Raw genomic sequence first — 27916 nt, 5'->3', positions numbered from 1 at the left:
CCACAGAGCGCTAAAGACTGATTTTGCTGTCTGACCTTTATCTGAATAACTAAGTAAGTACAGAAAAGCAGAAGTAATTTCAGTTATAATCACTGTACCTCTACTAATTTTTCTATTTTGAAGCAAAGTGTCGCAGCACACAACAAACAAGATCAAACATCACTGTGTTGTGAGTACAAAGATTGTGTGTGTGTGTGTGTGTGTGTGTGTGTGTGTGTGTGTGTGTGTGTGTGTGTGTGTGTGTGTGTGTGTGTGTGTGTGTGTGTGTGTGTGTGTGTGTGTGTGTGTGTGTGTGTGTGTGTGTGTGTGTGTATACCTCGCAGCGGCCCAGCAGGCCCGTCTCCTGCAGCCTGGACCAGATGCTTTGCACTCTCCCAGCATGCTCCGGGTGGATGTGAGCGTTGCCACACACACACTGATGCTTCAACATCAGACTGTCGTACACGAGCCCTGCAGGGAGACACATGAAAATAACAAGATATTATATAAAAAAAGCAGAAAACAGCATTTATACACACTAACCACTAACACTATGAATGGACCTATGGATAAAACTATGAGTTGTAGTTACAGTGCAGCACCACAAGGTGTCAGTAGCAACAAGTGAAATATGTGACAGACAAGCAGGACGTTGATTTCACCACAATCATTCTTGTATAACCTCAGATATGACACACAGTTTGATGGCTATTTATGGTTATGGTGAATCTATTTTACCATCACACGTATATGAAGACATAATGCACGAGGGTTAGATGATATAATCTTTTTTTTTTCACTACATGGATTAAGAAATTTCCATTTATCATGCATCATCGAGCATTGTTGTTTTTGTGTAAAGAGAAACAATGCCAAGCAACAAGCAGGGGGGCTTGTGGTAGGCGGTCTGACACAGATGATGTCAAATTGTCATTCATTAAAAAAAAAAATCAGATATGCACACACACACATACTTACACACACACCAGACACACACACACACACACAAATCTGACCAGTAGTGAAGAGGTGTTTGACGGGATGGACTGTGCCTGCAGGCGAGGACTGTGCTCTTCCCAGGGGTCTGTGGGGCAGCGAAGACTGGAACACGCCCAGGTGCTGCAAGGCCTGATGGGTGAAGAGAGACGGGGTGGGGGTGGGGGGGAGAGAAAGTTATGATTCATTGCAGAAGGATGACTCAGAGATGTATTCATTCACTGCGATGGAGGACAGTGTGTGTGTGTGTGGGTGTATTAAACCTGGCTGAATGCTTAACACTAACACCACTCCTGCCTCATCACACAGAGAAATAACTATGATCTTAAATGTATCACTGAATGAAAAATAAGTTTGTAGAAAGCAGCAACCTCAATGTTAGAAAATGAATCCAATGTGGACGAGCAGAAAACTGCAGTTCCTCAAGTGTCCACTAGAGGCCACAAAAGTTTGTTTATCTCCATTGAAACCCAAATTAAACCATCGGACTGTGACGTCCCACAACCACCGCCCGACGCCAAGTCACCACCATCGCACTGTGACGTCCCACAACCACCGCCCAACGCCAAGTCACCATCATCGCACTGTGACGTCCCACAACCACCGCCCGACGCCAAGTCACCACCATCGGACTGTGTCGTCACAACCACCGCCCGACGCCGAGTCACCACCATCGCACTGTGACGTCCCACAACCACCGCCCGACGCCGAGTCACCACCATCGGACTGTGTCGTCACAACCACCGCCCGACGCCGAGTCACCATCATCGCACTGTGACGTCCCACAACCACCGCCCGACGCCAAGTCACCACCATCGGACTGTGACGTCCCACAACCACCGCCCGACGCCAAATCACCACCATCGGACTGTGTCGTCACAACCACCGCCCGACGCCGAGTCACCACCATCGGACTGTGTCGTCACAACCACCGCCCGACGCCGAGTCACCACCATCGGACTGTGTCGTCACAACCACCGCCCGACGCCAAGTCACCACCATCGGACTGTGACGTCCCACAACCACCGCCCGACGCCAAGTCACCACCATCGGACTGTGTCGTCACAACCACCGCCCGACGCCGAGTCACCACCATCGGACTGTGTCGTCACAACCACCGCCCGACGCCGAGTCACCACCATCGGACTGTGTCGTCACAACCACCGCCCGACGCCAAGTCACCACCATCGGACTGTGACGTCCCACAACCACCGCCCGACGCCAAGTCACCACCATCGCACTGTGACATCACAACCACCGCCTGACGCCCAGCCTCCACCATCGGACTGTGTCGTCACAACCACCGCCCGACGCCAAGTCACCACCATCGGACTGTGTCGTCACAACCACCGCCCGACGCCAAGTCACCACCATCGGACTGTGACGTCCCACAACCACCGCCCGACGCCAAGTCACCACCATCGGACTGTGACGTCCCACAACCACCGCCCGACGACAAGTCACCACCATCGCACTGTGACGTCCCACAACCACCACCCGACGCCAAGTCACCACCATCGGACTGTGACGTCCCACAACCACCGCCCGACGCCAAGTCACCACCATCGGACTGTGTCGTCACAACCACCGCCCGACGCCGAGTCACCACCATCGGACTGTGTCGTCACAACCACCGCCTGACACCAAGTCACCACCATCGGACTGTGTCGTCACAACCACCGCCCGACGCCAAGTCACCACCATCGGACTGTGTTGTCACAACCACCGCCCGACGCCAAGTCACCACCATCGGACTGTGACATCACAACCACTGCCTGACATCCAGCAACCACCAGGGTGTTATGCAGCGAATTGCTTCTGCCTGCTTTTGCTCTATTTTACTTTTTATTCTACGTACATCAAAGCCTGCTGTTACGTGATTGGTCAATACCAGACTAAAAACGTACTACCCACAGGAACCAGAGCACTGATAAAAATCCAGACCCCTTCGGCACAGAATGTACTTTTTATTTCATGTTGAATTTTCAGACACAGATGAATAAAAGAGTTAAATTTGTAATGAAATCAAAAAGAGATTTTAAAGTGTAAAGAAACGCAAAGTCACAGATGGAGCTTTGAACAATCCTTTCATTGATAAAAAATCAGCTTCGAGCCTTTCATGACGTCAGCAACTTTAACATCTGTGTAAAGTTTAAATGACTGTCCTGAAACTTCACTACACTTGTGTGTGTGTGTGTGTGTGTGTGTGTGTGTGTGTGTGTGTGTGAGAGAGAGAGCTTGAGATCTGTGTGTGTGTGTGTGTGTGTGTGTGTGTGTGAGAGAGAGTTTGAGATCTGTGTGTGTGTGTGTGTGTGTATGTGTGTGAGAGAGAGAGTTTGAGATCTGTGTGTGTGTGTGTGTGTGTGTGTGTGTGTGTGTGTGTGTGTGTGTGTGTGAGAGAGAGAGTTTGAGATCTGTGTGTGTGTGTGTGTCCGCACTGCAGTCACACACATATTCCAGTGTCTATATATAAGGGGTGTTGCTGTGCTCCCTGCTGCGATCTCTGTGACTCATCATGCGTGGGTGGACTCTAACAAACACACGCACGCACGCACGCACGCACGCACGCACGCACGAAGACATACAGACATACAGGAACACACACACAGCGATGAGTCCAGTGGTTGAGTCACCAGCCAGTGATGTCACTGCAGCGTCAACAATTGTCACTGTGTGTGTGTGTGTGTGTGTGTGTGTGTGTGTGTGTGTGTGTGTGTGTGAGACGGTCGAGTTCCCCTGGACACCTGCGTGGAGGCTCCTTTGTTTCGCCTGCCATCTTTCTTATCTTTGTTCGGTGACATTTGGTGTCCTTCAAATGGCATAGATGTCGTACAGAAAGTATTTCATGCTACATGTTTGTCACAAAGTGTCGCTCGTAGGTGTCGAAAAACTGAAGTGTTGTTTCAAATTCAAATTCAAATCCCACCTTTTCCTGTTACTGCAAAATGTCAAAGCTCTCTTCCGATGACTCATTCGATTCTTTAGTTTGTACCAAAAACAAAAAAAAACATCCGGATAAATGTTGACTATACATTTTGGATTGGTTCATTTAACCCTTCCCTTCAAAAAACGCTGCAGCGTCCTCAAGAAGAAGAAAACACCGCCCGTCATGAAAACAGGTAAGAGGAGTGTCCCCAATAAACGATAATAATGTAAGAGGAGCGCAAAACAACATATTAAAAATGTTGCCGCTTTTTTAATCCTTCTCTTCTCACTCTCTATTATTTTTTATATATTTGATTTAAGAAGTTCACAGCGGGATAAAAGCAGAAGAAGAAGAAGACAGCAGGGTAATGAGGGAAAGGTAAAAATGTATTTTCTTTGTTTTTGGCTTTATGACTTAGTAACAAATCGTGCATTAATTAACCCATTAACCAATTAGATTCAATCTTTGATCAGCCAATAAAAGTCTTTGACACGACTTCTCACTCGAACAACCAAACAAATCTGTTCAATATTTAGTTCCACGCTGACGTTTCAGGCGAGGTCGCAGGGTCAGGACAATGAAAATAAATTAAAGATACATCTCTAAAGCTCATCGAACAACAATGTGCAGCTTCATCGATTAATTAAGCATTCACCAAAACGAACACTCAACTGTGATAGCATAGCAGCTCAGGATTTCTCAGGATCAAAACAATGATGTGAGGGTGAAAAACACCTGAGGAGACGTCAGGTTTGTACCGAGGTAAGAGGCCAACAGAGAGCGTTGGTGAATCAGATATCTAACACACAGCAACATCTGTAACTGAGCAAACACAGCGAGAAAAGAGCTCCAGGTCTGATGATGATTCACGCGTGTGATTCATCCCTCTGTGGGATGAAGCAGTGCAAACCAAAAACGTCCTGAGGTTAAGAAGACCCAGACCCCGGGACCTCAGAGCAGATCTTTATTACTGCTATTAAATCTGATGTGATCCCATGTTTAAACTGGATGTTAAGTGCATCACCTAAAAATCTCTCGTGTTTCAGCTACTTTTTTTCTTATCAGTAAAGTGACACCAAAGCGTATCATAAGTGTGAGGTCGTTCAGAGTTGTGCAAGTACACTCAGAACTTTTCATGCACAAACATAAGAGTGACACGTTCAGTCTCCATCACTTTGAAACACTCACCTGCGAGTAGCTCCCCCTGTCATCCTCGTCTCCCTCCCTCAGCTGGATGATGTCATCGTCCTCTTCCTCCTCGTCCAGCTCGCTCTCCGTGCTCTCCCCTTTCACGTGCACCTCCCCGTGTTCCTCTTCGCCTTTTATGTGTGCGCAAAGTCGCTCGGAGGAGTGCGTGCTGTCGTCAGATCCCTCCTTCTGAAGCCTGATTGGACAGAATAAAAATGACTTTTAGGTTTCTAGTTCATAAAGGTTAAAACAAATGAATCAGTCAGACTGAATTTGCTCACCTGTGTAAGCTCGCCCCTCCGTCGTCCTCCTGCATGTCGTTGGTCTCTGTTAGCTCCTCCTCCGTCTCCTCTGGATGTGTGGGTGGCGGCCTGGGAAGCTCCGTCCCCTTTGATAGCATCTAAACACAACGAGAAGTCGGTATAAGCGAAAGTCTGCACATACAGCGGCGGTGTGTGTGTGTGTGTGTGTGTGTGTGTTTACATGAACGTGTGTACCTTGTAGTGTTTCTCCAGGAAGTGTTGGTGTTGCTGTTGGACCACCAGCTGCTGAAGGGCCTGGGGGGACTGCGGCAAAGGCGCGCTCTGGGTCCGAGCCAACGGCCGATGGCGAGGCAGCTTGTTGACCGACCGCATGCCGCTGGACACGCCTCTTTCTGCCGTAACCAGGGGCGACTGACTGTACATGGGGACTGCAACAGAAAGACAATGAAATGAAAACGATGGACATATATGTGTGTGTGTGTGTGTGTGTGTGTGTGTGTGTGTGTGTGTGTGTGTACCTGCTAACATGGCGGTCTGTTGTCTGGCCTGTTCCAGCAGTAACACGTGCTGCAGTAACGAGGAATGTGCGGAATGAGAGCTGGGGGGCGGAGTCTCCACATCATGTCCCACCCCTGCAAAGAAACGTTATTGTTTGTCACTTATTCAACAAACACAATAAAATCAAGAGGCTGTCCGTTATATTTAGAGAATTTCAGGACATTTAACCGGCAATCCCGCCCCCGAACCTCAACCAACGCCTAAACAGACCGAGCACTGACCACCTAACTGCAAATCTCAGCTCACAGGTGTCGCTCCGTTAAGTTGTGACATATAAATATGAGTGATGTTAAACTTACCTGCAGGTAGGGAAGATGTAGAGAGAAACTTCCCCGTCAGAGCTCCGCCCCCTCGCAGTGATTGGATGGCTAGACGCTCGGCCTCTTGCTGGGAGGACAGTTTCTGGGGGGCCTTAAGGGGGAGAGAGAGACATGGCCATATCTGTTCTTAATCTGTGCAAGGGACACTGACAATATGGCCGACATGACAAGAAGAAACCTAATGTTTTTTAAAAAATCTGCGTCGACTCACCGTGATATGTGTGTTCGCAGGGAGTCCCAGGGAGATATTTGGCAAAGACGGCGAGGTGTAGAGATTCAGAGGACTCAATGTCCCATCAGCCCCCAGCGTCTGATGGAGAGACCTCAGCTGCAGAGAGGACGACAGACGACACACATGGAAGAAATTCTCCATTAGATTCAAAATTACAGAGACATTAAGCGATGCACCATCGTAATCATTCTCTGCCAATATTGTTTATAAATAAAGTGTGTGTGTGTGTGTGTGTGTGTGTGTGTGTGTGTGTGTGTGTGTTTACCTCTGTCTGTATGTTGGGGACAGATCCTGTGTTGCCGTTGGCGATGGCTGAATTGGAACTGTTGGGACTGCTGGGACCCGAACCTGGAGCGCTATTACAGAGAGAGGACACTGGGCGAGAGACACAGAGAGAGAGAGAGAGAGAGAATGTGATCAGTCTTCAAGTTCAATAATAAGAGTCACAATTCTCATTTTGTCGTATAACAGCTTGCATCTGTGTGTGTGCGTGTTCATATCCTAAGAAGCGAAAACGAGAGAATAAGATCGAAATAGGCTTTAAAAATTTAGCATTTATGTGTTTTGTTTTTTTCTTGATTTGTGGAAGCAAGCATGCAGAAAAAGTGAAAAACAGCATGCCTGTGTTTGTGTTTTTACCTGATATCTCTATGGCTCTCTTCTTAAAGGTGCTGATAACGGTCCCGTCTTTCCTGCGGAGGAGTGGCGAGCTCCGCCTCTCCGCCACCTTCTGCTTCAACCGTGAACGCACCTTCAGGTTTGGCTCAGAGACTGGGCGAGAAAAAACAGAGAAAGGGAGTGAAAACAGATTTCTTTGGAACCAAGAAATAAAAAAACAGAGATCACTTTTTTGAGGTTTTCATCTCGTCTCATCTCTGTCGCGTAACGACCACGTGCTCTGACTTAGAAAATGTGTAATTTGATTTAAAGCTGCAGTGTTGTGTTGGATGTTTCACACAGGTGACTTAAGGCGTGTGGTGATGTGCCAACAGGAGACTAGCAGGACGTTTCAGGATCGCCAGCTGCCGATTAATCCCACATTGCATTTTTGGCCGGCGAGGTTAGCTCGCTCGATTAGCAGCTTCAGGTTGAGGGCAGACAGCAGGAAGAGGAAAACACATCCAGGTTTTATTGGTTTAAACTGTGAGCTGAATCCAACTGTCCTGAATCCAAATTCTGGAAGTTTGGACAACGCCTGCCCCACCATCACTCTGTGAACCCGGGTCAGACGGAGGCAGCGTCGAGCGAGGAGGACTTGGACTGCTAAGCTCCTTTATTGTTTTTCTTGTTGGAAATTTTTCTGCTGCATTTAAATATCAGCTTATAACTAGCTCAATACTGCATCACAACAACAAAGCTCTTCCTTTGTTTTTTACTCTACGTGGATCATCAGCAGCTTTAGTTTCAAGCTTTCCGTTTTGGACGCCCCTCGGTTTGCCGGATATGAGACGCAGGAAAGCTGGGCTTATTGAGCTGTCAGTCAAGATTTCTGCATCTTGTATGTAAAGTGACACATAAATACAAAGCAGACATGTACACACACACATGCAATGAAATCTCTCCTACCTGTCTTGCGGAGCGGGAAGTCGTCCTTGCCCTCGTAGTTGCCCAGCAGGGGGGGCAGTTTGTAAGAGGGAGGAGTTCCACTCTGCGGAGGAGAGCCTTGCTCCAGGGAGGAGTGCGGTGCCCCCCTGCATAAACAAAAACACAGACACACACGTTGTTAAAGGTCACATCTCCTCCTCCTCTTCTTCAGTGTAAATAAGTCTCAGAGCTCCTCAAAACATGTGTGTGAAGTTTCTTGTTCTAAATCCACTCTGATCCTGTATTTGATCATGTCTATAAACCCCTCTATTTCAGCCCTGCTCAGAACAGGCTGTTTCTGTGTCTGTAGCTTTAAATATGTAAATGAGCTGTGTCTGACCACGCCCCCTCTCTGGAAGGGCTCGGGTGTACTCGGGCTTTCTCGCTCCATGTCCTATTGTTTACAGTGAGAAGGCAGACTCAGAGGGCAGAACAAACACCTAGCTGTGGGAGTGTCACCCACAGCTAGGTGAACAGTGATGTCATCGGTGCAGCTCTGTGTGATGATGCTCACCAGCACTTTGGGGAGAAGGAATGGTTCAGTCCACCCGGACCCGGCTCTTTCTTACTGAGGAGGAACTCCTGTAGCTTCAGCTTCACCTCTGTGCTGGCGATGGCACCTGAAGGAACACGATCAGGACAGACAGAGTGCGTTACTGTTTAGTCGACTCGGATCAGAGACGTGTGCATCACAGCTTTTTAAAACTCGCAGTGGAAACGCACTCTCTTTGCCTTTCTCTTTGTTCCTCAGCAGCAGCAGTTGTTGCTCCAGTCGATGTTTCTCCTGCTCCTCGTGTCTTTGCTGCTCCAGTTTCCTCTTCTGCTCGAGCTCCTGCTGACGCTTCGCCGCTAACAGCTCCTGTTGTTGCTAACAAACACAAACACACACAAAGACACACATTTAACAGAGTGACACAAAAACCAGCTGACTCTCATGTATCATCAGTGAAGTGATGTTTGAATTTGGATGTTTGCATTCACTTTTAAATGTATTTTGGTTGTGGTTTTCCATGCAAGTACTAAATTAAGTTTACAAAATAAAATAAAGTTTACAAAATAAAATAAAAAAGATATCCAAGAAAAACTTAAATCAAACTCATGTAAGCAGAAGTAAACTAAACTTGAGTCAAATATCTGAATGTAAATCAAGTAAATAAGCGAATCCCACTGCCAATTTCCATATACTCCACGCACGCCATGGTCCTTCAGTGCCATGCACTACGGTGCCGCTTGCTGCCGCTCTTTTCAATGCTGCTGTTTTCACTGCGGCCCGTCTCTGGAGCAGCGCCACTACGCTCTTCTCTGTTTCAAATATGCTGCAACTAAGTCTAATTTTGAGGGAGCCTGCTGCAAGCATGCGTCAAGCTGAAGAGAGCAGAGCCACCCTGACAGGAAGTCAGAGAGCATCCAGAAGATTTCAAAATAAAACATGTTTGCACATTTTTCCTCATTATTCCTGCGTGATCTTGTAGTTCTCCTGTGATGTGTGTACAGCTGCTCATGGCTGCGCTCCGCTGCGCTCACACTTCAGAAACGGACCAAGGGGGTTAGAGTGCACGTCGTCCGATGGCGCTCACGGAACGCGGCGCTCACGGACTATGTGGAAATAGGCAGTTAAACTAAAATAAAATAAATAAAAATGAACTAATTCAAAGTAAAGGTGAGCAGGTCAAGCATCAAACATCAGATGTTGGTCAGTGGTGAATGTCTCTTTGTGGTGTACCTGCCAGCTCAGGTCCTAAATCTAATCGAGTGAATAATACCTGACAGGCTACCTTCAGGTGTTCCTGCAGCTGGACTTCGTGTTGTCTCGTCAGCACCTCGTGTTTTTTCTGAAACTCTGCAAACAGCAGCTGTTTCTGGAGCTCCTGCTGCTGTTTGAGGAGAACCAGTTCCTGCTGGAGCTGCTGCTCTCTGAGGGCTGTGTCCACGCCGGCTCCCCCAGACAGAGAACCCCCCCTTGGCTCTGTCCGCAGGTCCACTGGGCCCCCCCCTCCTCCTCCTCCTCCTCCTGGACCCCCACCTGGAAAGGAGGAAATGGAGAATGTTACTCATACTGTTAACATCAATGACATGTTGTTCTCTTTTCTCCCATTCTTTAACATGTCTTTGTTTGTTTATTGGAAAGAACGAGTCAGCAACTTCACGTCCTGCAGGAAGTGGCAAGAAGTTTTTTATTTTAGGTTGCAACGACAGTCAGGAACACTAGATCACTCAAGATTACAGAAGCAGATTTGATCTCAAAATAAGCCGTTTTCACAATTACACTCCTGAAAATATATCTAGATAATTTCAGGAGGAGTGCTCTGGAGATTCTCCTGACCTGCGTTCTCACATCAGCTCACTCGGACTTGCTGTGGAAAAAATACTAGGAGTCTGGTCGGAGAAACTCTGGGTGAAGTCTGAGAGAAAGATTTGGCTGTTTGCGTTCACACACACAGCTACTCCTGGAAATATCAGGAAATATAAGGAGTTTTTCAGGAGATTTCTGTAAGTGTGAAAGCAAACGTTTAAAATAAATGTTTTTTAAAGGAGTTTGGATCTAGTATCAAATCTCAAGATGCAGCTTGGTGCATATTCAACCTGTTGGATGTGACGTCACGTCTTCCAGAAAACTCACTTCAATTTGATCTGAACACAACTTTAGGCTGCTCCCCTAAAGGAGATAATAAACACAGTAACTCAAACCCCCCCTTTTTTATAACACAACACCCCCCTCAAGGACTCCTAGAGGACTCCCCACTCACCGCCTTCACCACCTCCTCCTCCTCTCTGCTCGCTCACTGTTCCTACGGGGCTCTGCATGCCCGACGGGAGGCTGCTCTTCACCTCCACTACTGCAGGAGAGAGAGAGAGAGAGAGAGAGAGAGAGAGAGGGAGAAAGAGAGAGATAGAAAGAGAGAAAGAGAGAGAGAGAGAGATTGATTAGTCTGGAAAATGTTATCAGACTATTACATCAGTCCCCTACACACACACACACACACACACACACACACACACACACACTGAGTTGTAATGATGTTGTGAGGAGTGAGGGACACAGCAACATGCTGCTAAAAATAGCAGCATGCTTAGCATTAGCTTTGCTTTCCATAGCATCCAGATTTTTGAGGTTTTGAGGACGAGTCAAAAAGTTCTTTACAAAAGTCCAAAAAATACTGAAAATTATGAAGACAGGCAACATGAAATATTCAAACCCAATCACCCTCCCCTTTCTCATCAGGTAAAATAAAGTAAGACCACACCCAAAGGTAAATAACCAGAAATGATAATAAACCCATATAAGGAGTGAAACGTGACAAATAATCAACAGAGGTCAAACAGACGCCATGGCTCCTACAGCGTGATTAATGCCCCGTGTCCACCCAGCGGTTTTTTCTGAGCATCAGCGTCTCTTTTTTTTGTGCGGCTGCTCTAAGCGCTCGAGATGAAAAACGTTAAACTTTTCAGAAGGGCTATCTGTTGTTGAGTTTGTGTATTTTAAAGGCCCATCATTGCAGAAAATGGCTGTAGGCTATATCTGATGAGGAAGCCTCCTGGACGTCTCCATCTGGAGGTCTTCAGGGCACGCCCAGCTGGGAGGAGACCCCGGGGTGGACCCGGAGGTCAGCTGGAGGGATTATATATCCTGTCTGGCCTGGGAATCCCGCAGGAGGGGCTGGAAAACGTTGCTGGGGAGAGGGAAGTCTGGGCTGCCTTGTGCTTGCTGCTACTGGATAAGCGGCAGTCAATGGATATAAATACTGTAGTGTGGCATTGGTTTACCTGCTCCTTACTTGTACTCCGTACAGTGAAAAATAGGCAGGAGGACTAAAATAAATTGGAAGACTCCTTGAGTGGAAGTTTGTTTGGGAAGTGTCCAGAACTACAACCATTTAAGAAAAAGGTTGAGAATCTTTAATGAACATCTGACTCTTAATTGTTTGAATTGAATTGTAGTATCATATCTACGTTGTCACGTTGTCCCTAAATCTGCAGGGCGATGAAGTGTCTCTCCAAAAAGATGTTCTTCTAAAAAGCGATGCAGCAGGTTTGACAGGTGACACAGCAGGGCAGCGCATCATCGGTAACTAAGGTTGCTTCAAACTGACTTTTTAAACGTTTTAAAGAAGTTTTTGCAGGTTTGACTGCTCCGTCCGCTCGTCTCTTCCTCACTTCTCTCTCTAAAACCATCGATGGGAGAGGCTGAGACGGGCCCAAGATGCGAGCGACTGAGGGAGAGGAAAAGGACGCATCAGGATTCTTGGACTTTAAAAAGAAATTCCACGAAGTTTAAAGCAAAAATAGAAAGTGCCTAAAAAGACAGGTGGATGTCAGGTGTGTAATTAGCTCTTTGCAGTATCCATGTTTAAGCTAAAGACTCGTCAGCACTCGATTCAGAAGCTCTCTATCAGCTTAGCGGCTCAATCAGCTTACACTGATCACTTGTGTGTGTGTGTGTGTGTGTGTGTGTGTGTGTGTGAGCGACAGACAGGGAGAGAGAGTGAGCGAGAGAGTGAGTGTGTGTGACGTCATTGGGACTATTTATTCACGTTTCGATTTGCCAAAAAGGAAATACAATTAGGAATTTCCCACCGTGTAGTCTGACCTGTGATCTTTTTATACCGAGCTGCTCTGATTGGTCACCTCCGCCTTTGCGTCACGCGTGCACTAAGATCATCAAACAGCGACTTCCACAATAAGGGCAAGCTCATTAGGCCTGTCCTGCAGGATTGTGACCAATTAGAGGGGGCAAAGGTTTCATCATTTAACGTCTTTACTATCTTTAGTCACAAACTGTCCTCCACTACCCCAAGAAATCTGTTTGAACTCTTTCTAACCCGAACACTTCCCACATTTAGTTGTTTGTTTCTCTCTCTGAATTTTGTCTTTTGAGATTTAATTACATTTCACCATCAGACAAAGTGTCTAATTGAATAGAAATACACCAAATTCAAAATATTTAGAAGAATTTAAATCGATCTAAAAAGTTATAAAATCCATCCTGTTGGTTTTCAGACCCATATTTGGTGTTAAAGTTGAATTTCCCACACACACACACACACACACACACACACACACACACACACACACACACACACACACACACACACACACACACACACACACACACACACACACACACACACACACACACACACACACACACACACTATCCTTTTAGCTTCCCAGAAGATGTGCACATGAGCAAACATCACATTGCAGGACGTGCGATGCCAATCATGTGACCTGAAGCACGTCATGCTGCCACTTTTCGGTTGTTTGATGCAAACAAAAAATGCTATGTTTCTCATTTTTCATTCAAGAAAGTCTGTCTGATATCGACTTTCAAGAACGGATCGTTGTGCATGCAGAGTCTGTGCGTACCTGCATGTGAAATGTAAACATACAGGAGACACTGCTGCCGTCACAGCCCCCCGACATGACGCTCATTTATAAAATATACTTTATTAATCCCACAAAGAAGCTGCACGGCTGTAGGTTTGATGGTTTGAAACCTTTTTGAGAGCCCACTAAAAAATTAAAAAACTGAGAGCAGAAGAAAACTAAGGCTGTGTTTGTGTGTTTGTGTGTGTGTGTGTGTGCGCGCGTGTGTTTGAACATGTGTGAAGCCTCTCACATCTAAATCACCTAAACAAATATTCTGGCATTTCACTGTGACGCATGTGTCTCCCCTTCCTCTACAGCACACACACTGTCCCTGTGTGAGTGTGTTTGAGTGTGTGTGTGTGTGTGTGTGTGAGAGAGTGAGAGAGAGACCGCCCTGTGAGTGTGAGTGTGTGTGTGTGTGTAACCGTCAGTTTGGCGAGAGAGCAGCATTCCACAGCAGCCAGCGTCTGACGTCAAACTGAAGACATTTATAGTCTGGTAAACACACACACACACACACACACACACACACACACACACACACACACACACACACACACACACACACACACACACACACACACACACACACACACACTTAAACTAAGGTACAGTCTGACAAAGAGGCGGCCTTTCAATCAATCATAACTGACTCCAGCTCGCTGCACTTTCACAGAAATTCGAGCATCTGCAGTAAAAGAATCAAAGACAGACTGTACATCAGTCTGAGCAGAAACGAGCACAGACTGATGATTATATGACTTTGAATGCATCACGCCACTGCAGAGCACAACTTATAATCACACTGACCTTCTCCACACAGTTGGCTAAAATTGTTGGTGTTAAGATTATGAATGAAGCACTGAGTTAGCGTCCATGTTAGCGCCGATCAGAGTGACTCTAGAAAGCATCCTCCCTCATACTAAGAGCTGTGCACACGTCCATGAATCAGTTAATTATCTGCGCTAATGATTTCATTAACTTCAAACATAGACATTCATTTTAAAAAATGATTATGGAAATCTTTAACTTCTGGTAGACTTGGATTTCCTTGAACGTCATTTCTGTTACTTGAATTCACTTTGGCCTCACTTTGACTCAAGTCAGCTGACCTCGTTTGCTCCTGACTATAGACTGTAAATAGCCTAAGTGACGTCACCCTTCTGATCCTGCAGGGGGGCTTTGGTGTCCCATCAGTGTCGATGGCCATGCTGGAAATGCTGTCTCATCCTAACTTTAAGTTGACCTAACGACCGGCTGAGAGCTGGAGCTGAGAGGGGTTTTAATCCTCTTGACGAGTCGTTACACCGCGCCCACCTGTCAATCATGTCAGCTACACAACTTATTGTGAATAACTCTTATCCTTCATCAAATCAAATCAGATGAGTCATCAAAAAACTGTCTTTTTAACTTTTTAGAATGGGTGTGTATGTGACTTCCTGTGCGTCTGAAGCCAGCCTCTAGTGGACACTCCAGGAACTGCAGGATTTTTTTTTGCACTTTCGCATCGGCTTCATTTTTTAACGTTGGATGTTACCGCTTGCTCCTGTTATTATCTTTTATTTTTATTTTTTAACTGACTCATCTGCATCATGTGTAATGCTGTTCATGGAGTCATATTTCTACTCAGGCTCTCATTGGCTATTGCGATCTAAAACAGTGTCCTGATTGGTCAAATGAGGCGTCCACTGAAAGGTCAGAGTGCATGAACTAGTACAGAGAATACATTAGAAACTTGGAACCACGGCAGACTTTTAGAAGCAATCAGTGGAACTTTATGGATGTAATGTGTTTGGATTAAATATTTTACTGGATTTGGATCTTCGTGGAGGCCCTCGGCGATGCAGCAGGACCGTTTTTGTTGGAATATAACAACCTGAAGAGTTCAGTTGACCTTCAGACGTTAAGAAAAATGGATCAGAAAGACTTGTATGTTTGTTGTTGGTAACAGTAGATAAGAAGGGCGGGGCTCGAAAGAGGGTTATTTCCTGGTGAGGGCGGGGCTTGACAAAGGGTCGATCAGTTGGCCTTAAGAGACGAGGGCATCCTTGGGAAAATGAGTTATGAGACTAAACTACAAAATTCTTCATGTTGTTTGAACATGGGCTAAACCTTCACTTAGACCGACTCAAAGCGCGATCTTAACTAAACTTCTCCTTTGCACCTTTCATTACATTTACCATTAATGGCCAGGCGCTCCGCACAGCGAGAAACAAAGACACGGCTCTAAATGCACACTGCTAATTATGAGGAAGGCGGAGGGGTGTAGTTTGAAATCCTGTTGCTGTTTTAAGAGCTTCTGTTTCATATTCCTGCTGCTGCTGCTGCTGTGAGGTATTTCTGGATCCTGATATATATTCCTCCTTTCTCCCCCCCATCTCTCTCGCTCTCGCTCTCCCCCCATCTTGTTCACTCTGCATTGCTAAAAGAAAATAGGCACTATGACATCAGCCCTGCAAAACACTAAAAAAAAGCCCAGAGAGAGAGAGAGAGAGAGAGAGAGAGAGAGAGAGAGGGAGGGAGGTAAAAATAGTATAATGGCTGTGTGTACTTTAGACAAATTAGAAGCTTAGAGAGAGAAAGAGAAAAAGAGAGAGAGAGAGAGGAGTCACATGTGTAGCGTTGCCATAGAGACCGAGGGTGGGTCAGGAGTATTATGGGCTGGCAGACTGTAGGTCATCCACAGAGGATGCTGTTGGTTGTGCTACAGCAGAGTTTGTGTCTTTGAAAACAACCTGAATCGATCCATCAGACGTGCAGAGCCGACTCTGAGAGCTGCATTAACCCTGATTTTCATTTTTGACTTTTTAAGGCAAATAAAGAATAAATGTGATCCAGAGACGTAAAGTGCAAAAAAAACACTGCAGCAGATGACACATTGCATCTCTCACATTTAACTGCCTGTGAGCCTGTTAAGTCTGAACACAAACTCTTAAATACACGGATCTGGGTTCGTCACAGAGCCGATACTTTAATTGCAGCGGAAAAGAAGATTAGACTGAATCTATGTCCTGCTTGCACCATCTAACAACCTTCTGGCATCCAATCGTGGCATCCAGCCATATTTAAACCTCGCTTTGGCAGCGCCATTGTTCGGCAAATTTCCCCGTAACGAGGCCTCCACGGGTTAAATACTCATGACCGATAAGTGGATTAATGACCTTTAATAAGAATGCAAAGATGAAGAGAGTTTCCTGAGAGTTAAAGTGATGAACACTGAAGGTTCAGCAATGAAAGAGAGTTAAAAAAAGTGTTCCTCAAAGTCTGCAAATGTCCCAAACCAAACATCTCTGTGCTCTTCTAAGTTAACAAGGAGCAGCAGGACGTCATGAGAGCAGGATTTACAGCAGGAGCTCGAGGCACTCGTGTGTCTCATGAGTCGGCTCTGCATCAGGGATGAGACATTCAACATGCACTTTTTATTTCATCAGTAAAGATGTCACTCCAGAACTATTTGAAAATGATTGAATACTTTGTGTCTTTGGGTTTGCAAAATAGTTGTTGCAGGAATATAGCAAGGAACATCTTGATTGGACACTCATAGCCTTATTAAAGCTGCAGAGATTTTGATTTTGTGTCAGTCTGGCGCCCCCCGTGGACAGATCTCTACCTGTTATTTATTTTTTCCATACATGCTAATCCCAAACTGCTTATATTTTACATTCAAATGCATCCCTCACTGTGAGTCTTTGCATTGTAAATGTAAACAAAGGCAGTTTTTTGGCAGCATGTTGTTAAAGGTGGAGTCAGTAGAAATGTTCGCTGCAGCTTATAAACAAAACATTCAAATTAGGCTCCTCCTCCTTGGACTCATGGCAAGAGAAGCGCACAATCACTGCAGCGTTAGCGTGTACGTTTACTGCTTGTACAGCTACTGCTGGCTACCTGAGAATATTACATTTGCTGTCATGGAAAAGCAAAGAATTTAGAAGCTAGCACAAGCTGACCGCCGGTGTTTTGGCGTCTGCCTGTCCGACAGAAAACAGACTAACTTTGCAGCCGTGGGAGAAAACCAACTGAATCTAGTTTTGGAACAAGCTTTACAAGCCTGGTTTGAATAGCATCCTATCTTTGAATTATATCCACTCTTAAACTCACTAATGCTGTCATTGGCTGGAGGAAACACACCAGCAGCTCCCCGCCCAGAAACATCCCGACTAAGTCAACCAAAACATCCAAGTCCAGTCAGAGAGCAGGGTCTCTGCAGACACACCACCACACAGGCAGTATAACTACCATATAAAAAGTTGTCAGTCTTGTTGCTGATGCTCTTTACTGCTCTTGTTTTTCACAGAGACGCATCAGTATTCATTTCAGTCAGTTTCATAACAAGTACAAATACTCCTCACACGAGCTTTAAAACGCCTCTGTAAAGACTTTTTTTTATTTATGAATCAAACAAATGTTTCTTATTCATAAATTGCCAAATCTCATATAGAGCCCGTCTAGACCGCAACCTTTGTAAAAAACAGAACCCAGTATGTCAAGACAACAATCACCGGATTAGTTTGACCCTGAAAAAGACTGAAAAGAACGATTTCTTTAAGGATGATGAATTAAGGGTTTTTAAATTGAACTGAACCGGAGGAATAATGACTTTAAGTTTAAGTTTGCTGCTCGTGTATCTTAACCTTAATGAACTCATCTCATTGGATGCTCTAGAGGTGATAATTAAAGACTTGGAGGCAGACAGACCTGGCTGTAAATGTTCTGCCTAAAATAAGTCTGCTTGTAGTTTGATTTTGAAAAACATCGGCTGGTTATTTTGTGTCTTTTTTTTAAGTATTAATGTCATTTTTTTTGTACGATATTAGTATAAGAGGCTGCACATCGTCTGTTGGAAACTTTGTGCTGCTTCCTGTCTCGGCACAGGATGCTTCTGATCCCAGCGAGCTTTTCCTGGTTAATTAAAGGTTTAACTGAATAATTGACATATGAGGTTTCAACAACTTCTGCAGCACTTCTGCACACGTTTTAAGGCTTAAAAAACGGTAACACCTTCCTTGCTTCTGTTTGTTTGTATACCTCTGCCATGCATTCTTCATTTCACCTCACATCTTAAGTATCTTCCCCCCCTCCCCTGTCCCAAACACGCCGTCCATCCTCTATTCCTCTTCAATCAACGCGACCTCTGAGCTTCCACCCACACAAACACAAACACACTTTCCTGTCAGCTTATAAGCACGCACTGGAACTCAGCATGACATTAACCACGACCGGATTCTGTTCACATCACACCATAATCTGCTTTTTTACATTTTGGATTCAGATCTTAAGTATGACCCCCATCGAGCCCCTCTCCCCCGTCCCTCCTCTCGCAGAGATGACTCACCGGCGGTGGGCATGTTGCTGCTGGAGCCCCTGCTGTCACTCAGGAGCTCCAGAGGCTGGTGGTGGCTGTCTGTGCTGGCGGAGGAAAAACACGACTCAGTCTCATAGATGGTCTGCAACATGGCGCACAATCCTGACACGGTAGGATGTAACAGCATGCCAAGACAAGAGGCAGCTCTCTGTTTTGTCACTAAAACAGCCGTCAGTTCCTCTTCCAAGACATTTTTCGTGGCCAAGTTTAGGATTCAATTTGCCAAGGAGCAGGGGGGGAAACAAACACTGATGTGTGCTTTTAAAAATGTTGAATCATGGGAAAAATCATCCTGGCATGTGTGGAAAAATAGTCCCTTCAAAATTGGAAGCTTAAATGCTGTTTTCAGGGTTTTCAAATGTACAAATATCCAGAAGAAGTCCATCAAAAATGCATGAGAGAACTCCTCCGTGCTTCTATTATGTAATCCAACAAAGGTGTCCCGATCAGGGTGCAGATTTTTGCAGGTAAACTCTCAGTTTTTCTTGAGCTTTCACCGTCTCCTGCTCTTCAGTTTGACAGTTAATGACAGTGAAAATATCCTCTTATTCCCTCTCTTGCAGGTCCGTCTGTTCGTCTCCAAGATAGGATTAAAGCAGCAAAGAGATGAACAGCTTTAAAAGTCAAATTTGGCAAAAAACTAGGCTGTGCATTGGTTTTAAATGCAACTTTCTGGTTTAGTTAGTGTCGTTGATATCACCTGGTGCTGGTCCGTGCAGGACAGCAGCTCAAATGTTGCAGACAGAAAGTTTGTTTCCTCTTGTGTACAAAAACCCCTCTCTGAGTCTTCACCAAACAAATTAAGCAAAAGCAGGATCAGAATCTTCTCCGTGCATGTCACTCATAACACTCTGCATTGTCCATAAGATGAGAAAAGATGGAAGGGATCAATTTGGAGCCGCTGCAGCCTCCTCACCACGTCCTGCAGCTCAACAACACATCAAAAAATATTGAGACGAGGAGAAGCCGAATTCCCCTGCTCGGGTGCATCAAAGGCTCCTCATGCTGTTCTCCTCCTTGATGACGAGAGGGAGAGACGAGGAGAGGAGGAGGAGGAGGAAGAGGAGGAGGAGGAGGAGGAGAGGCTAGGACGTAAATAGCTTTGGGAGAGCGCTCCCCGAGGTTCCATGCTTCCAAAATTAGAACGAAGCGCTGAGAGAATGACAGAGAAAAGAGACACAGAGAGGGAGGGAAATGCAAAGGACGGAGGGAGAGGGATGAAAAAAAAAAAGAAATGTTGAAGAGAGGAAGGCTGTGGAGGAGAAGACGAGTTCGTATCTTCCCAGAAAGAAAAAATGAGCAGCAGGAGATCACATGCTGTCCTCTTCTCCCTCCGCTTGAAAACACACAAATAGAAGCAGGCGGCTGCAGAGTGAAGCTTTGTACAGCGAGCAGAAACAGCTGCTGGTCAGACGGCTAATATTCACTGTCTGAGAGTCCTTGGTGTGTGTGTGTGTGTTTGTGACTGTGTGTGTGAATGAAGGGCTTTAGAGAGAGAGAGCGAGGGAGAGAGAGAGAGAGAGGACAGAGGGAGGAGGCTGGAAGTGGATCACTGGGTGGAAAAGAAGTTAGACGGATGAAAAGGGAGTGAAACATTTTATTTGACAACATTTGAAGGAAAAAAAGACGAGGAGGAGGAAGAGGAAGAGGAGGAAGAGGACAAGTCCTTCATTGCCCGTTCTCTTCCTTCACCTTCGCTCGCTCCTCTTGCTGCATGCTGCATGTTTCAGGAGTCGGATTGGCCGACTGTTTAAAAGATTAAAGAACAGGCAGTGGGGGAGAGGAGCGAGGAGAAGAGAGGCATTTACTAACACAGTAGATTGGGGGTTGATGGAGGGACTATAGCTGAAAATAGCCTGCCAGGGAGGGGGAGGAGCTACGGATAAAAATAGACGACGGGAAAGAGAGAGAGAGAGAGAAAAGAGAGCAGTAAGCCTACATTTCTCGGATGGGGTGGAGGTGGAGAGGAGAGGAGAGGAGGGGGGCGTTCAGTGCTGTCATATTTCTGCAGCACACAGCCAAGAAATCACCCGTCAATCAAACCGAGTGTGGGCGGGACTCAGACCTCAGCCTTCATGTGTTGTGTTGATGCAGTCTGAGCTTTTTTTAAGGTGGAGATAGTCTGAGTCCTAACCATGGCACCAACTGGACAGTTATCTCAGTGACTCTGGGAAAGACTCGGTGATGCTCTGACTCCGGTCTTTCAACACCAGAAGGTCAACGCTTTCACAAATGCTTGATGGATGGCACCAAATTATTTCTAAACTTTCAACTCCTGCAGATGATGAATACTGAATTTGGATGTGATTAATGTTTCATCTATCAAAGGGTGTGTCCAACATTTTTTTTTGAATGGGGTCCCCTGACTTGCTCTCATGCAGGGGGGAGGGGGTATCAAAAAATAAAAATATTAACACTTAAATGCCTAAAACATTGCTTTCAGCCTGCACCACAATCATAGCAACAAATGTTTCATTTTTAGGATAATATCAAATAGTTTGTCAAACAGAGGGCGAGTATAAAAACAAAAAATTGACAAATTTTGGGAAACGATCTCAATGTACTTAAACTGGAGAGCATCAAAAAATATATAACAGCCAACTCCGTTCGAGGCAATAACAAAAACCCATCTACACTCGAGTTCACACGAAGGAGTTAAGCGCAAGACTCGCCGTCCATCCTCTATTCCTCTTCAATCAACGCGACCTCTGAGCTTCCACCCACACAAACACAAACACACTTTCCTGTCAGCTTATAAGCACGCACTGGACAAAATTGTCCTCGGCTCGAACTCCACTCGCCTGTGTCCTGCATTATTGTTAGCATGCTAATGTTAGTGCTCTTAAGTTAGCTCGTAGCTTCACATTGCATGTAAATATACACAGAATTAAACAGCTTTTATACACAAGGGGAGGAGCCAGCCGACCCGTCCATGTAAACACGGCTCTGACAACAACACAGCCAGCGGGACTCGAGCTTCTCCCTCATTGTAGACAGTCATGACTCAGAGACACATTTACACAGGACAGACTTTCTGCTAAATTTATGTGTAAAATGTTGCACATTATTCCTTTAAAGTGTGAAATCGAGTTTTTAGATAATGCAAAAAAAAAGAGTTTAACACAAAGAAATGTAAACAGCTGCTGGTGCTTTGCAGTGAAACACCAACAAATCGCCTTCAGTTAAACAGATGTTTGGTCTTTAGACTCCTCCAGTTTGCTGATCAAACATTAAACAAAACGTCCAAACAACAGGCCCTGCTACACAACTTTTCTGACCCAAAGCTTCTCCACAAAGTGTTTTTTTTTTTTTTTTTACCAGCAGAATGAGAGGTGTGTGATCGCGCGAAAATGTCACAGAGAATCCCGGGACTGTCGTGTTTATATCCAAACGCCACCCTGCTCACTTCTGTCCCCTTACAGTCGGTGTGGATATGATTAATTGAAACTGCTGGCTTCTATTTTTAGCGCTTGTTTGTTCCAGCTCAGTCGGAGTCAGGTGTTTGGTTTAAGGAGCAGGCTATAGAGTTGTAGCAGAAGTGCGTGGGAAACAATAAACAAAGAATCTGAACAGATCCTAAACGTCTTGAATGGCGGCGCCGCTTTAACGCACTGATTGACGCACTGCGAGTTAAATAACGGACATGATTTAGACTCCTGTGTGTTCATTAGCTCCTCGTCTCTGAGCTGATGATGACAGTGTCCTCTCCAGAAATGATAATATTTTATTGAATCATCCTATCATCACCTTCATCCCACCTCCTCCTCGTCACCTTCATCGCCCTCATCATCCTCACCTCCTGTGTAAACGGCTCAAGCACATTTAGGGCCGCCTCGCTGTGACTCACAGCTACAGAGACTAAACACACAGAGAAGAGAAAAGGCACACACACACACACACACACACACACACACACACACACACACACACACACACACACACACACACACACACACACACACACACACACACACACACACACACACACACACACACACACACACACACACACACACACACACACACACACACACACACACACACACACACACACACACACACACACACACACACACACACACACACACACACGGCTAATTTTGTGATGTTGTGTGTGTGTTGCTGCTGCAGCTCTTCTATTATCCAGCGCGGTGATTACTTATTTAACGTTTTGTTCTCTTATCTAACGTCATCATTTTAAATCATTTTGGCACAAGAGACGGAGAGGAGGCGACTGACCAGATACCCTGTCTGACATCAGAGTGCTCCCACATACTAAACACATCTGCTCAAGGTGTGTGTGTGTGTGTGTGTGTGTGTGTGTGTGTGTGTGTGTGTGTGTGTGTGTGTACTGCAGTAGCTCAGCCGATGACTCATCTCTGCGTTTCTATTTGAGGCGCATGAACCTCTGGAGTCACACTGCTGTCTGTGTGTCTGTATGTGTGAATGTGTGTGTATGTACTATATCTGTATCCATGACAACCAAATTATAGTCAGTCAGTCAGTCAGTCAGTCGGTCTGAGAAAAAGGTGTCAGAAAAATACCTGAGGAGGTCTAACAGGTGTCATGACAATGCGATGCCAGCTTAATTAATCAGCCTTTGATTTATGTTATTATGTTACACAACAGTTAGTTCACACGGAGTAATCTGATTGGACGAGAGGTATTCCATGAGCACTGATAAGCAGTATAACAGCACGGTGGCTTTAACTGTATGACTTCTTGTTAACCAATAAAGCAGACGGTATTTTCTTTTTTAAGGTAGATTTATGGGCTTTTATTGACGAGACAGGAAGTGGATAGAGTCAGAAATCGGGGAGAGGGAGGGAGAGTGGGGAATGACACGCGGGAAAGGCGCCTACTTGGAGATCATTAGCAGCGGTACAGTGCAGCTCTCTTTTTATTTGCAATATTACTTTCTGACAAGAACACCCGTTCAAAAAGGACATACAAATATTTGCCCCCCTGTCTCTCTCCATCAAAGCAGTGGGGTGCAGTCTGCAGAGAGAGAGAGAGAGGGGGGTCTCCCTCAGGTTAGTTTGCAGCTCCTGAATCGCGCCCCCGTTGTTTTTGCAAACATGTGACAGCCAAAGAATCCAAACCAGGGACTAAGACACAACCACTGCGGCTAGATTCAACTCCAGTCAACCAGTCAGACATTCATTCAGGTGTCCTCAGACCAAACAGTTCCAGGGACTTTTTGAAGAGGAACTATCCACTAGGGAGTTCCCTGAGAACTACACTCCATGGGGACTTCTGCCCATGGTGCTGGGAGAGTACCGACTCTGAAGCAGGAGCTATAAAGGTTCCTCTACATGGGGTACCGTTCATAGTTCCTGCGGTGCAGAATCACTAAAAAGGAGGGAGGGTTCCAACAGTTCCTAGAACTATGAAAAAGTTCCTGCCTACTTTCTGATCTTAGAGATAGACAGAGATGTTGAGAGACTTACCTGAAGTGTGTGATGAATTCATGAACCTGGTACTCCCTCCTCGATCCCTCCTCTGCGTGTGTGTGTGTGTCTGTGTGTGTGTTAAAGTGGGTCCTCGGAGTCAGCCATGTGTCGGAGGACAGTCGGTGGACGGACAGACAAAGGAATCAGAACTTCTCCTTAATCTGAAAAAAAAGAAAATAAGAATATTTTAATGTTTAATAATCAGCTGTTTGCTTCGACCAGGACTTTAACTCCTAACGTGGGGTCGGCAAAAAAAAACGCTTGGCTATCCAGCCAGTTCACTTCCTGAGCACTGCAGAGGCCCCCTTTAGCAAGGCAGCAGACCCCCACCAGCACAGGGGTGCTCGCTGTGTGCAGCCCCGTCACTCTGACATCTCTCTATCAGTGCATGTCCACAGGATCCTGTTTGTGCATGTGTGTGTGTGTTTACCTTGCAGGATTAATAAATGAAATCTTCTTCTTCTTTTTGCATACTTTAAAACAGACATTTTCATAACACATCACTTAAACGATCTCCAGGTTTTAACCCGTGTGTACAGCTTTTTGAATGTATTGGTTTTGATTTCTGTTTTCTCTCTTTCAGTGTGAAAGCTTCGACTCAAGGCTCAACGAAGTCTGACCTGATCTTATGACTTTTTTAGATCCTAGTTGTTACATTTACTTCACTTTTCATAACCTGTAGCGTTCATCATCCTCACCTGCTTTCTTCCTCATCCTCATGTCTCTAGGATCCATGAATGTTTTGTGCTCGAACAGAAACAACTCAGAATTTAGGAATCAGCTGCACCTCCTGCCTGCTGCAGCCTTCTGGTCATGTGGCGCCACCTACTGGTGTATTAAAGTATTGTGTGTGTGTGTGTGTGTGTGTGTGTGTGTGTGTGTGTGTGTGTGTGTGTGTGTGTGTGTGTGTGTGTGTGTGTGTGTGTGTGTGTGTGTGTGTGTGTGTGTGTGTGTGTGTGTGTGTGTGTGTGTGCGCTTCTCTTATCATGGTGCATCACTGATCTTATACTTCTCAGTGTTTTGTTCAAATATTTCATCACAAAATATTCTTCTAAAATATGTGTGTGTGTGTGAGGCTCAGGCTGCGTAGCTGTAATGTGATTTAAGAGGACATGTTTATCTCTGATCCCATACAAATTGTGTTCACACACATGCACACGCACACACACACGTGCACACGCGCGCACGCGCACACACACCAATTAATAATTTGTTATAATACAAATTAATAATGCCCAAAGCACAAAAAGCTGAAAGTGGACTGAAATTGCACTTTTTAGGGGGGCTGTGTCAGCTGAAGAGAGACAGGACATGTTGGGAGGAGAGACAGGGGCATGCAGCAAAGGGCCGAGGTCGGTATGAGGACTTTAGCCTCTGTACACGGGGCATGCAATAGAACCACTAGGCTATCAGCGCCCCTCAAATTGCAATATCAAAGATCAAAACTAAGCCGGTTCCGTCCTGTCCGTCTATTTTTGGCAAACGCTCTCTTCACAGTATTTGGTTGTTCAAGTCCACTAACTCTAGGAAGAGGAAGTCCGTGTCATTACGGCGACTCAGCGTGGTGCCAATGTAATAAGTGTCAGGGCCGAGATAATGGGATGAAGAGCTGTAAGTGAGTGCTTGTGTGTGTGTGTGTGTGTGTGTGTGTGTGTGTGTGTGTGTGTGTGTGTGTGTGTGTGTGTCTGCGTTTGTGCTTACAGGGCTAACTAGCTGTGGCAGACTAACTTCCTGGCCAACTATCCCATTAGCCTAATGACATGCAGAAAGAGGAAGGGAACGAGAGAGGACCGAAAAAAGAACAACTGGGAAATAAAGAAAACAGGAGGAAAGAAAGAAAGAAAGAAAGAAAGAAAGCAAGCAAGGCTTCAACATGTTCACACTTCTTAATGTTTGCAAAGCATCAAGATAACTCTTTCTCTCTCTGCCACCTCCTCCTCCTCCTCCTCCTCCTCCTCCTCTTCACACCATCATTTCCTAAAATACCTGGCCCTTCCCATTCTGGAGAGGAGTCGGAAGTGCTGCCTGGCAACCAGGGAGCTGGCTGCCGTGGTAACGGTTCACCTGAGCACCTCTTCCCCAAACAAACAGCAAAACACGAGCAAGAGGGAGAGAGAGAGAGAGAGAGCAGGATGTAGAGCCTGAGTGGTAATCGGTCTGTCACAGTATTTGTCACAGGTGTAATAATGTAAGGTAGTGAAGGTCAGGGCCTCCGTAAAGTCCATCGATTTTTTTTTCTTCTCTTTTGATATTCTGACCTGGATTTGTTGATGTCAACAGCCGATTTGATGTCGCTTTAAGAGTCTGATTTTCATTATCTTGCACATTACAATGACCACGATCTTTTGTCTTAAAGTGGCTGTTTAATATCTGCAATCTGTGATCTGATAACAAGTGGTCATCACTTAAGAACAGCGTTTACACTTAGCATTAATGAAGCGTCTCCATTGAGTAATCGAGATCAGGATCCGCTTCTCTGCCTGCCTCACATGCAGGCGGGCGCCGGCCAGTGGTGGGAGCGAAATGACCTGCTGAGATCCATATCAGCTTCTCCTTTGACCTCGAGTCACATCAACAGAGCGCTTCTTTTAATCATCTTGGACTTAAGACGAGCGAGGCATCTGCTGATACACACGCCAACAGGCAGACCCGTTGTAATGGGGATCCAAATCCGTGCTGCGCTGGGCTCAAGAGACACGGAGGCACGCCGTTCCACTAATTAGCATACAGTGGAACACCTTAAGAAACGGTTGATGACATATGTGACACAAAGCTCTTATATTGGTTTTACACGTGAGCAGCAAACAAGTGAACGCAAACGGCCAACTTTCCCCAAATCTTTATCCTGCCTAACCATCTTGTGTGAGGTCGGTGTGAAGTCGGTGTGTGAACCATCACCAGCCGGTGCTGTCTTCATCTTCACGCATGTAATGAAACTGTTCTTCTCAGCTCTCTTGTTGATAAATCTTTGAGGTGCATGTGTGAACAACTGACTCTGGAAGATTTTCTAGAAGTTTCCAGAGAGCAGTGTGAAGCGGCTTTGTGTTGCACATCTATTCTCTCTCCACTCGACTTTCTCTGCCCGGGTCAAAGCGCTGAAACCACTGCGGTAAAACTGGATCGTTTTGTCAGCAGAGAAGACACTTCATGTTCAGGATAGTAAGAAAAATGTGACTGTTAGTTGTTAAATGTTTATAAGTACATAAAACACCCCCATTTATCAGGTTAGGTTGTCTATATTTTATTTTAATATATCGACTGTAATCGCAGAAAGAAAGGATTTCCCGTTAGGATTTTTTTCCAATAACGTGCAGCCCTAAACCAGACTCCAGTCTTTGTTGTATCAACATTAATCCACCAATGGGCAAGCACTTTGCATGGTACAACAGCGATGAGGAAAAACTTTAAACATGCAGAAACCTCGAGCAGAACCAGGCTCATTGGGGGGCAGCCATCGGCCTCGATTGGCTCAAGCGAGAAAGTGAGGTTTCTATGAAAGCTAGCAAAAAAATCAACTTAATATGAAGTCAAATGGAGCAAAGTAGAAGAGTATGTTTTTCACAGAGTGGACCCTGGAGTTAAAAGTTAGTGCCACGGCCCTTTAAGCTCTTATATAACTAATGGACGGACCTTTGAACTTCACGGCTTTAGAGTAAAAAAAAGAAAGAAAAGAAAACAACCAGTT

The 27916-nt window shown here is 45.6% G+C and overlaps 1 protein-coding gene across 1 annotated transcript in view; it reads right to left on the bottom strand.

Annotated features, from left to right (window-relative positions):
- The window catches only part of hdac5 (histone deacetylase 5), a 33734-nt gene extending 11093 nt beyond the window's left edge, over window positions 1-22641 (bottom strand). Inside the window, exons 1-16 of the mRNA XM_065965186.1 lie at window positions 18749-22641; window positions 10794-10883; window positions 9822-10069; window positions 8770-8914; window positions 8561-8666; window positions 8029-8153; window positions 7102-7233; window positions 6728-6837; window positions 6442-6558; window positions 6210-6321; window positions 5871-5984; window positions 5587-5780; window positions 5371-5489; window positions 5090-5285; window positions 996-1107; window positions 317-450 (exon numbers count right to left, since the gene is read on the bottom strand). Of these exons, the coding sequence (XP_065821258.1) occupies window positions 317-450; window positions 996-1107; window positions 5090-5285; window positions 5371-5489; window positions 5587-5780; window positions 5871-5984; window positions 6210-6321; window positions 6442-6558; window positions 6728-6837; window positions 7102-7233; window positions 8029-8153; window positions 8561-8666; window positions 8770-8914; window positions 9822-10069; window positions 10794-10883; window positions 18749-18905 (2211 nt within the window). The 5' untranslated portion in view covers window positions 18906-22641. The remainder of the gene's footprint in view (window positions 1-316; window positions 451-995; window positions 1108-5089; window positions 5286-5370; window positions 5490-5586; window positions 5781-5870; window positions 5985-6209; window positions 6322-6441; window positions 6559-6727; window positions 6838-7101; window positions 7234-8028; window positions 8154-8560; window positions 8667-8769; window positions 8915-9821; window positions 10070-10793; window positions 10884-18748) is intronic.
- Between the last annotated feature and the right edge of the window lie 5275 nt (window positions 22642-27916).

This window comes from Labrus bergylta, chromosome 16, assembly GCF_963930695.1.
Source record: "Labrus bergylta chromosome 16, fLabBer1.1, whole genome shotgun sequence".
NCBI lineage: Eukaryota > Metazoa > Chordata > Actinopteri > Labriformes > Labridae > Labrus > Labrus bergylta.
The sequence above is the reverse complement of the archived record's forward strand: the minus strand, read 5'-3'. Positions and strand labels throughout refer to the sequence as shown.